We start from the raw sequence: 12,295 nt of genomic DNA, 5'->3' as shown, positions 1-12,295 counted from the left end.
TGATTCTTGGTATTAGGGCAGTCAGTTAATTTTGGTATTTTATAGTGGCCACGCCTCACGCCCTTATATATTTTTATACTTGTTGTTATCAGTATTTATTTTTTTTACGATTTTTTAAAGGTTATTGTTAGTATCGCAAATGGGGATAAGATGCTGCCATTATTAACGTCAGCTTTTTGTAACTAAGCTTGTATGGTTATGTATAGTAAATACTATTTTTGCAAATTTCTATTTTTTAATAACATACGTCCAAAGTCTTGCCTCTTGTTTGTTTAATGGTTACTCTGCTATTATATCCTTTGAAGTTTTTGGCCTGACCCCTGGGCAGTGGTGTGGGGAATTTATATTGTTTAGCTTTTTATGCCTGGTTTTAATATTTATTTTTTCCCTTCGCGCCCAGAGTGAGTCGGGGACGCAACCCCTCTTCCAATTAAGGAGGAAGAAGGGTTACACTAAATTACATGGAAATTACACAATTGTAAAATTCTTTTGAAAATCTAAATACTGTAGGTAGGGACTGTAGGCTTTTATGCAATTAACATTATTAAAGTGTTTGAAAACTTGACTCAAAATTAATATATATTACTTGTGCACCCCTAAATATCATAGTTACTCATTTGAAGTTCCTTAGAAAAAAAGTGATATGTTGCCTACATCTACAGTATTGTATACACAGTATATCTAAATTTATACATTTTTACTAGTATTTACTTCCTTTAAACTCCAAGCACCAAGCACTCAAAAAAAAATTAGAATGATAGCAATTAAATATTAATCCCTGCAAATAAAATACTTTCTAGTTTGGAAAAAAAAAAACCTCCATTACAAGGCATGGGTAGTGCAATATAAGAGTTACCACAACTGCTCCAAAAAATTAACAATGCCAAACCACATGACTTATGAGATTGCTTGTTCTACAATAAGGGCGCAGCGCAGATCTTACCAGAAGGCAGTGCACATACTCGGGTCCCCCGACCAGGGTCGTGAAGTTGCCCAACTGCTCGGCTAGGGCCAGCAGTACTTCATCCTCATCGTATATGGTCTCGGTGAGGAACGGTATGAGCTCTGTGCGGGTGCGCTCCACACCCAGTGCCAGGGCTATGGTCGATAGCTTCTTAATTGAGTTCAACCGGAGCTGCAAACATTCAAAAATATTATACATATATAATTAGCTTTTACCATTCATAAATGAGTTACTGCCATCAAGCACCAAAAAATAAACTTTATTACATAATATATTTTTACAACATTAACTTAATAGTATTTACTTGTTAAGACTAGTTACAGTTACTAATACAGTAATAAAATATACAACTAGCACGAAAGATTCAATGCAATGCTTACAAACTGTAAAGATACATTTCCAGTTATACTATCAATAACCTACTTCAACATATTTTCTGTAGTTTAAAAACCTTAATGAGCAACAAAATAATGCTCAATATAAAGCATATGAACAGTGGAATACCACTTCGTTAACTGTAGTTACTTTTAGTGTACCTCAATGTAACATGTTCTTTTGCAGTGATTTTTTTCCAAAAAAGACTAATTATAAAAATTTATTAATTTTCACAACAGAAAAAAATATTTTAACACTTTAAGTGCTTCGAACTTTCTTGAAGTCAGCTAACAAGAATTTAAAAGGCTTCATTTCCTCTGGGTAATTATTTATCGCACTCTTCATTTCTTTGTGGCAGTTCTGCCCCTCAACCTTTCCTTCTACACAGCAGTTCTTCACACTCTTAGTTTCTTCACAGTAGTTATTCCTCTAAATCTTAATTTCACTCTTCCTTTCTACCGCAAAGTTCTTCATGTCAGTGTTCATTGCCCACATGCCATTTAATATTTCTTCCAGGGCAGCACTTTTCTTGAGATCTTCAACATTAAGCTCTTAGCAGCCATCTCTCTCGTCAACATCAGACCCCCCACATAATTCTGTGGGCCCCGTTGGTAGAAGTCATGATCCCCCCCCACTTTTTTTCTAACAGAGATAAAAAAATGTTTTTTCCTTTATGTACATTGTTTTAGTTATATATATATATATTTTTTTAACCCTTTTAACAATTATTTTTTAAACACATTAAAACTAGTTTCAAGTCAGTGTTTCGATTGTCAACGTAAATTTATTTTGAATAATGGCAAATAAATGAGTGCAAGTGTTCTGCACTGTCAACATAGTGTCACGTCAATTGGTGGTGGTTTTGTTACTCACAGTTGTAGATTCAGACACGTTCTGTACGCACAGCATATTCCGAATAATATTACTCTGGTGTTATATTTCATCGGTAACTATATTTTGGCCTTACTGTTTAATTGTTTTCTATGATTTATTTAAAATTGTCTACTTTTTTGTTTTAAGTTTTTTTTCTTTCCTTCGCAGGCCCCCTAGACCCATGGGCCCCGTTGCCATAGCAACGGTAGCACCGGCCATGTGGGGGCCCTGGTCCACATACACTATTAGTCTGTCACTATCACTAATGTGCCATTAACTATGAACTAGCCAAAACTTCTACCTACAACTAACACTAACTCTATAACACTTAAAACTAACAATTACTAACACTAACTTTATTTTCAAATATTTAAAATAGAAATGAGCCTTAAACTATGCTGCAGTGCAGCATTTTTTGTAGTAAAAATTTTTTAATGATTTATATTATTAATTTATATGGGTGCTTCAAATAATTTTCTGTATTTCAAAACAGTGCTACTTTGAATCATGCCATAATTTATTGGTGTCATTACTTAAAAACCGCACTAATTGAACAGTGTTACTTTGAGGGGTGGGTGTATCTTTTGAGTCCATGGTTTACAGTTTATAGCGAGTACTGTTACTACAAGTAAATATGTAATGTTTCTTATGAGCCATAATCTTGATATGTGTCACCTAATGACAAAGGGTTTAACTGTGTTTTTATTCATAGTAGGTAGCATATTTTCTTACGAGGCAACAACCAGTTGAAGAAGATTGAGGCTCACTGTTAGGGTAAATAGCTGAGAATATTTAATTTGGTGATTTGGGAATGTAAATTTTTAATGTTCATTTTGTGGAGTCTTAGAAGAATCACAATGTAGCTTCAATCCCGTTCCCTATCTTTTTAGAGGAACAAGTGCTCTGAAGTTTGTAATTATTGTTTTAAAGCTTTAAAATTTATTTATATATATTTATCGCAGCTAGAGATACCTGCAATCGGAAGTAGCTGCTATCAAACCCATAGAAACAGAAATCAGTATTGTCTATGTAAAGGTCCAATTTGCGTACACACTTTATTTGTAAAATAAAACTAATGACACCGCACTCCCCGCTCATTGTTCTTTAATCTGTTGAGGTTTTGTTAACCTCTACCCAACAAAATTATAAGACAAATAAAATAAGTTACAATGTATTATAACAACAAGTAACTCATTTTCTCACAAGTAATTGAAAATGATCTTTCTGTTTCCTCATTGTTTATTTCTGTACTACTGTGTGTTTATGCATTCTTTGGAGAAATAAGGTTGTATAGATTGGAAAGTGTCAATTACTCGGAAGAGAACATTTTTCAACAAATTAATATCTCATTAATCGTTTAACTTTGTAAGAAGCTAATAAACGACAATAAATACCTGCTTCTAGGCTTTTACACCCATGAAAATTATGTGACAGACTTTTCGGTATGCTGTGTTGCAACCAAGTTAAGGGCTGTAACAAGGCATGCCAACCGGTACAAACATTTGTTCATGGGTGCATCCTAAACCCAGATGCCTAGAATTATTGCAAATGACTGGCAACTAAAGCCTACAATCTTTATAACTATATTGCACAAGGAGGTTGTAAGGCACCTGTTGAAAAATGATGAATATAACAAACACTTCAATTTAATATACACAAAATATTTTTTTAAAAATTCTATTTCTTTTAATATTGTGCAAATGAATTTTATTTCTGATGTGTATGTGAAATGATAACAAAAATCTGACAAAAAATTATATATAAATATTTAGAGCATCTGTGCTATTTACCGATAATATTAGAAGCAAAAAATAAGTGACCATAAAAGAATAATTTAATATCCAAATTCAAGATGCCATAACTAAAAAAAAAAACCTGTCCAAAAAACTTTCAGGCATACAAACATGTACATACATAAAAGACAAAAATACCTACATTATTATAATAAAATTATAATATCTAAAGCTTATAAGCATGATATTTAAAAAATTAAAAATATTTTCGAAAGGACATAACAAAATTCAAAATATCAAAAGCTTCCCAGTGATGCAAACTTGATTCCCAAAAAAAAGAAAACTTTTCACAGTTTTTAGTTTAGAGCTAAAACTAAAAATTTGGCACTCAAGAAAGCAAATCTGTCCTTACATTATCAAGCACTACTTAACGTTCTAGAAACATATGAAAAGCTACTAAATGAACACAAACATAAAATATAGGCATAAAAATCACATTTCCAGAAAACAAAATATTGAAAAATATGTTTACACAAATAGTAACCTACATAAATAATAAGACAACCCATAAAAATGTACTTAATGGCTTTTCTAAATAGAAATAACAAAATATCACAAATACAAAAATATTAAGGACAAAATATAAATACAAAATTAGGTCATCATGACCATGATCTTACATGACCAGCTAATCCATCTGAATAACTAAAAACACAATATTTAATCCTTCCAAGCATACATATGTCAGTCCAGAGTGATCAGATTTTCTGGAGATTGTGTCATCTGCCAGACTTGGGTTCGCGTAGCTGCCTAGCCTTTAATATTTCATTTCTGCAGGGGCACAGCAGCTAATTTTGTCGTCAATCTTACGTGCTGCGCAATTTGAGCCTTTTGCCGGGTCTAGTAATGTTGCCTTTTATATTTTCTGGCCATGATATGTACGGTTTTCGAGAAGGCCTTGACTTGGGTACCTGCGGGTGCTCTCAGAGTGACGTTCGAGTCGGCCTTAAATATGAGTCCTTGGCATGAGCTTACTGCCCGCAACTTGCCTGTACGTGTCTAGAGACTTTAGCAACTGTTTCAGGTGTTGGTCTCGTGTAAGCCAGCCCCTCTTAACATTTGTGCATGGCACTTTGCTTGGGTTATTGTGCTATGCCATACCATGTTGAGGCATGCTTATTAATCTTGCTTAATTTTTCTGAGCTATTTTCACAGCTCGTTGACGTAACGTTACGTAGCCTAGTTCTGGCCTTACGTCTTTTTATTGCACGAGCGGGCACGTTGGTAGCTTGCTTGCTTGCCTTTCCTTTAAGAGTTGTGTATTCTTTAGCAGTATATATATTTAATCATGTGTTCCAAGTAATCTTTCTTTTTATTTGCTATAAATTACCCGTAAGCATACCCGAGTGGGTGAAGGAACGTATTACGTTGGAGGGTTTATGAATGTAAATTATTTGTCCTGTAGGACCCTTACTCTGTTTAATATAAAGGTAATTGTTTCACATGCTAGTGTTTGATAACTTGTATTTAATTGTATTGATCTGGCTGACTACCTACGTAACAAATTTTCTGAGTATGTCAAGAATTATTATAAATTATTCTCAGCTTTAAAGGCCTTTCTGTTTTGACGTTAAATTATTGCCTTTGAGCCTTATAAACATTGTAACTTGTTGTGTAAGAACATAAGGAAAATAAATTAAGAAATTAAATCTGGCTTGCCAGTCACCTTGAAACTTGAGCCTTGGTTATGTTTTGTAAGCATAGACACAACTTCTACTCCAAAACTCCGTAGTGGAACGGAGCCACGTCTCTAGTCTATCTTAGTGTTATCTATTTGTTCTCCCTTGAGCGCACATGGTTTGTAGTCCCTTAGTCTCCTCGGGGTAAGAAGCGCCTACAATAGAATGCTATGTTAAATAATTATTTTTAATTTATTTATTTCCTTAGGTTAACTTGTTTGATTCCAACTAGAAATGTCCTGAGTAAGCCGAAGAAACTAAACAACCAACATGGTGCAGATTTCATTAAATTATTATTTCAATGTACCTCACATTTGTACTCTACCACTGTTAGACAAATTACAAGTTACATTTCCCCTTTTCTTTGAGACTTAAGGACAATTTTAAGTATGAACATGACTTGAAGGTTTTGGAGACATTTTTCACTATTTTTATTTATTCATTTCAGTCCACCCGTGACTCTTATTTATTTGCCTTACCCATAATAACATAAATTTTCTTAAAAGTAATTTAATTTTTACTATATTCAAGCTCTGACACTTTGGAGTTTTATGTTCATTGTCAAATATGTGAAATTGTATGTATGTTGGCAAACTATTAAATACATTATCATAAAAATAATTATTTTTATTTCACTGCTGTAATAAAATTGAAAAAATACTTCTATAATTTTACAGAAATGTAGTTTTTTGGTAGGTAATTAAAAATAACTACTTTTATCTGATAGATTTTAATGAAAGGTCTAATTCCACTTTAATAACAATAGTTTACCCATTACTTAATGTTTCTTTTATTTACAGGAACAAAATAATATATATTAATCAAGATCATATCATTTCAATTATCTGAAAGAGTTGTAGATTATATCCAACTAAATTCTCATCTAAAATTAAATTAATTAGTGAATTGTCAGAGAGTAAAAAATAAGTAAATAATAATTTTTATTGTTATTTTTTTAATTCATTTTTTTGTGGGAAATCCAACTGTACTGTAAATCCCCATTCTATGGGAAACAAGCCTTCTATTGTGAATCCTCCTCCTGTGGGGAATTGCCCTTTCTGTAGTCATGTGCAGATTTGCTGAACTTTAGTTCTTTGATGTTAACTTTTCTGGTTCAACAAGAGTGGCAAAATGCAGAATGTTATATGGCTTTCATTTGAACATGCTGAGAAAAAAAATAACTAATGTAATAAAAAGAGCTGGTGTAAACCAAAAAAAACCTGGTTTAAACCAAAAAAAACAGTTTTTTTTTTAAATCTTCCCTGTTAAGTTTCTAAGGTACTTCGATTTTCAGACTTAATAACACGGAATTATTACATATATGTAAACATTTTTCATGTATGCAACTTGTGCCCTGATTAGCCAGTTTTGTAATGTGTGTTTAAAGCTTGTGTGTGAATACTTGTGAGGGACACGTGACCATCTGCCTCCTTTGTGGGTGGTGATAGTCAGGTCGTCCAGTTGATGTTCTGAAACCCCTGGTTTCCTATTGGTTATGAAATTGAATAATTTATGTTAGTTTTTTTTTGCACTTGTGTTTTAAGACTTATTTTTTAGTCAGTTTCGTTAATTTAGTTTTTATGTTAAAGTTCATAATTTATTTATTGTAAATGGTGAACTATTTGGAAACAAGCCTAAGGGAAATGACTGTTTAGCTGGTAAGGCCCATAATGATCTAGAGAACATTCAGGTTTGGCATAACTGCTAATTATTGTATACAGTATGTTGTAATTATTTTTAGAATATTTCATTATATTCATTTTCAGTCAGGTATTTACATAAAATTTTAGTATGGCTACCTTAGTAATAGGTAGGTAGATAACTGTATACGAGTGTCTTAATCAGAAGATGGTCATTTGTGCTTCAGTGCGAGGAGGCGGAGGTAGGGAGATGACAAAGGGACAGTTAGCGTAAGGCGGGGAGCCGCTGACAGCACTCGGCGTAATAAACTGGGCTTACGCAAATATAATTTCTGATTATTTTACACGTATCGCAAAGTAGCCTGAGTACGTATGTTTTCGAACTACGAGTGCATAACATGTCTAGTGGTGTTCAAACCCTTTGAGTCCCTGGATTTGTGTTATTGGTTATCAGGCATGCCCTGTGCTGCTGTAATGTGCTATGGTTTTAGCACACTTGAAAGAAGAAACCCACTACATGCTATAGACTTACAAGTGTTGGCCCATCCTGTATACATACCTTTGTGAAAAACATTACTGTTTTGCTGAAAAAATGAAAGAAATTTTACTGCAACAGTGTTACTCCATTTGGAATGTTCAAGCAAGTAAGCAAACATAGAAAGCTATGTTTTTTTTATCTTGGATTCGTGCGGCTGGAAAGGAAGATGTTTACACCTCTTGAAATATATTTTTCATAGAATTAAACTCAAATGGTGATTGTCACTCAGCAAACCATTTTTCAAAAAAAAAAAAATTTTAATCTTTTGTTAGCACATGTGGTATAAACTGTGATGATGTGTAATAATGCAGGCCCAGGCTTTAATGATTTTAAAGGGTAGCCATAATTTTCAGGGTTGCTACACATTTTTGAATATGAAATTCCCTGACTTTTCCAGTTTTTCAGCCGATTAGGAAAATTTTTGAAACAATTAAATATGATGTAATCATAGTTGGTAACATTTTTGGTAAAGTTCATAAACTGCAATTTTGTTCCAGCATGACTATCTGTCTACACTACATAACAAGGACAAGTTTATGTTTATCATATTTTTTAATGTGTATTACTTAATTTGATGATGCTGATCATGGATATGTGAATGGTTTTTCCCCAATGTCAATATTTTGGATGTAATAATCAATCTTTCAGTATTCTTGAGAACAACCAAAAATAACATGTTTATTTAAGGTGACTAGGGACATGTGAAAAACTAACATTGGTATATTCTATATTGGTTCACATAATACGGAATAATATCTCATTTTCAATCAAATGCCCTCACTCAAAACTGTAAATGAGAACGGCTATTGCTTTAGTATTCTTTGGATCCCTGCATGCACTATTCCCCATCATTGCACAATACCAAAATCCTTGATAGGCCTACTTTCTTTCCATAAGCTGAATGACCTGGTGGAACCATTCTCCATTTTCCTAACTCACCTCTCCTAAATTTGTGTATATTTCTGTAAGAATATCACGGCTTCATAACAGAATTAGCTAACAACTTATTTTACATATGCAAACAAAAATAGCTAATATTTGTGTTGAAAGATTCAAGTGGAAAGAAATGTCACGTGCAGGATATTGTAATTTATTTTATTTTATCATGGAGTTGTCAAAATAAAATTCACTGAATCAGATTAATATTTATTAAATTATATTTTTAAAAAGGGATCCTAAATACAAGGGTTATTTCAAAAATATTAAAAGTAGATCCTGAAAGGAGAAAAGGTGCTGAGATGACTATATCTGCTGATCAAAATCATGTAATTTTCCTCTCGGGAAGACATGATTTGAATACACAAACTGATGGCTGACAAATGACTACTGATGGTTGGTGGTTGGTTTGTTAATCTCCTATGGATCACACAAAGTTTGTTATAAAAATTATTTTGTCAAACGGTTCCAGAATGGAAGCTCGCTAATGGTTTAAATCAAAAATATATACACACCCTATCATAACTAACAATCCACACTATTATACAGTGTTTTATATGCAGCTAACCTAACCAACCAACTCGATTTTATGCTTTTTTTCCTAATGTACCTAACATAACCACTCTTTAAAATGAACAGTAACTGGTAAACTAATTGAAAATTGTCCCTTAATGGTTAGAAAATGTGTCAGGAAATAAAATAAAACCATTTTAGATATGTTATCATAATTTCTATACAAAATTCTCTCCAGAATTACCAGAAATAAGACCTACCCCTGTTCCAATCTTTCATCAAAAATGGCTCTCCAATATCTTAAATCATGTGATGTTCTATGCAACATGACTTAATATGGAAAGCCAAAAAAAAAAAAAAAATTGAAAATTGGAATTGAAACCTAAAAATTGCAAACCTGTTTCAATATTGTCGTTCAAAGGGTTAAATGTAGCAAACATACCCAAACCAACTGTTCAAAAAAATAAACTTCTTGAAATGTAGCAAAGCTGTTAGCAATGCTGTTTTACTAATTAAAAATAATGAAACTAAAAAATTAAATTTTAAGAATTGGACTTCAATTATTTTAAGAAAGAATAACATGTACAAAATTAAACCATAAATTTAAGTGTTTGTAATAGTTTATATAAATATATATATATATATATATATACATGTTTTAAAATTTTTGCATTCCTGATTGATTATCAGTCAACAACCTGTTAAATTTGCTGATATAATATATAGAGTTTTACAAATTTTAGGTTATCCTTCCAAAATGCTCTAGTACATCAGAAGAGCAAGTGAAGTATACGAAGTCACAAGTTCATATCTGTGTAATTTAAAGGACACTGCTTCAGCCTACAAAGCTAAAAAAAAAAAATTTAACTCATGACCTTAAGGACTAGTCACAAAATTCAAAACTACCATCAAAATAATTAACAAAAGCCATGATTTTTAAATGTGACAGACATTCAAATAGACTCGACCGAACACCTCTAAAATACAAATAATTCTAAAAAAAAAAAAAAAAAGCTATACATTAAGATGATAAACTAGCTTGCCTATAAATTAAACCATGTAGTATTTCTTTCGCATGGCCAACAGCTCACAAAAATTATTTTCAACATACAACTTAAATATGTACACAAACTTCAAAAGACACAAACAAGAAGCATTATTATCTACAATTAAAGACAATTTCAACACATAATTTAATGCAACCTACCTTTCAACACAACAAAAACAAAACCCTTACCTGAACATCCTCATTTTTTAATTCATCTATCAGTACCGCAATTGGATACAAAGAATCATCACTCACTTCGCTTGCAGCCATTTTGTTTCTGATGAAGGTTTCCGTTCGAGCAGTCACCGAATACAAGCCCTCCCATGTGACGTCAAAACGTGGATTCCGAAAGTAATATTGAGTACCTAAATAAATTATAAAACTTATAAATATTAAGGCAGTTTTTTATGGCGTCTTAAACCAAATAAAATTAAACTATTCCGGAAAGGTATTTCGTCAGAAGAGATTCTTTATGGTCTATTTGTATTCTCCATTTCAAAGTAACTTATCGTTTACCATTAAATTTACAAAAATCTCTATTGTGCTTTTTGAATTATACAATACTATAATTAATATCGATCATCAAAAGCGGAACCAATAGCGACAATAGTTAAAGGATGCAGGTGAATGGTAAAAATAATCATTGGCTGGAAGTTTCTCAAGCTTACCAAGTTAATACATTAATCGGAAATGTCCTTCCAAAAGAACTAAGCTATGTAAAATTTATATGTGTCAATAGCTACCGTAGTGTGTGTGGAGTTAAACAAAACATTTTTTTTAAGTTGACGCCGACCGCCGGTGCTCCCTCTGGTTCGCACTGGCCGTTATGTCACAACAACACCTCTTAAGTGCAACGAACACGCCCGAGCGTGATTTCCGCCGACTGTGTAAAAGTGCGCCGCGACGAACACCAAAGCGACGACAGCGCCCGGCTGGGTGTGGCAAAGCACCGAATTAAATACGTAATTATTCTGTTCAAATAAAAAAAATCAATTTAATAACAATTTAAAACATAATTAATTTAAGGGAAATCATGTCTAATTATTTTATAATCATATATTGTGTAACATGTATTTTAAGCCCAAAACTGGCCGAATCTGTTTTCCCGCGCTCCACGCGTTTAGGCGCGAGGCCGCAGGGCAGTCTCGAACTCAGTTACCGTCGGGAGGTCGCAGGGGTCAGACGCTCCGCGTACGCAGAGCCATCAACTTTTGCGCTACATCCACATATCAGCAATAGTGTAAGTTTTAAAATCCTTTTACCAGCTCTGCGCCGACCCCACCCAGTCGCACGATATTTCGTGCGACTCGTAACTAATTAATTTTATCCCAACAGGGAGTTTTAGATATTTTACGTAATTCCATGTCCAGTTTATGGACAGCGTAATTGAGGTACGCAGCTTTTCGGCTTCAAAGCCAATTAATTGTTATCGTCGAAGACTCTTAGCAACGTGTGTCGAGTTCTTACTCGTTAATTTACGTCTCTTAACTTTCATTGTCTGTAAATGTGTAACTTGTAACGTGCAATCTAACCGAGTCATTTCTGATTAATAAGTGACTGTAACGTGTATGATTCCAGTGTACCGGGTTACGTACTTTTCGGGACCTTCATATTTCGCCACAGGTTAGATTGCAAATAACTTTGGAACATCCATTTGTATGTGCTATTTTCCATGTTAACGTAACTGCCTGTAGAAGTTCTTGCAGCACAGGAGATCTGTGGCTATCCGCCGCGCCATTCACATTTATAATCGACCACTGTAGAAGTCCGTTTACACCACTTGGCAACCTATCCTGGTCGCGCGTAACATTTACGTAGAGAAATACGCATGTCGCAGCGGTCAGACAACAGAAGCGGCCAGTACCTGGACCAACAAGTGTATCGGTTCTGAATAAATGCAGTGTCGTGTCAAATCGTTTACCAGTTATTTATAAGG

At 33.5% G+C, this 12,295-nt stretch overlaps 1 protein-coding gene across 4 annotated transcripts in view; it reads right to left on the bottom strand.

The window, feature by feature from the left end:
* Nucleotides 1–10,681, bottom strand: part of LOC134531116 (serine/threonine-protein phosphatase 2A 65 kDa regulatory subunit A alpha isoform) — a 141,924-nt gene extending 131,243 nt beyond the window's left edge. Inside the window, exons 1-2 of one of the 4 annotated variants that reach the window (XM_063366685.1) lie at nucleotides 10,549–10,681; nucleotides 944–1,135 (exon numbers count right to left, since the gene is read on the bottom strand). In XM_063366685.1, the coding sequence (XP_063222755.1) occupies nucleotides 944–1,135; nucleotides 10,549–10,629 (273 nt within the window). In that variant the 5' untranslated portion in view covers nucleotides 10,630–10,681. The remainder of the gene's footprint in view (nucleotides 1–943; nucleotides 1,136–10,548) is intronic. The other 3 variants (XM_063366683.1, XM_063366682.1, XM_063366684.1) reach the window with 3 other exon arrangements.
* Between the last annotated feature and the right edge of the window lie 1,614 nt (nucleotides 10,682–12,295).

Source organism: Bacillus rossius, chromosome 3 (genome assembly GCF_032445375.1).
Source record: "Bacillus rossius redtenbacheri isolate Brsri chromosome 3, Brsri_v3, whole genome shotgun sequence".
NCBI lineage: Eukaryota > Metazoa > Arthropoda > Insecta > Phasmatodea > Bacillidae > Bacillus > Bacillus rossius.
This window is presented reverse-complemented; position numbering and strand designations above follow the sequence as displayed.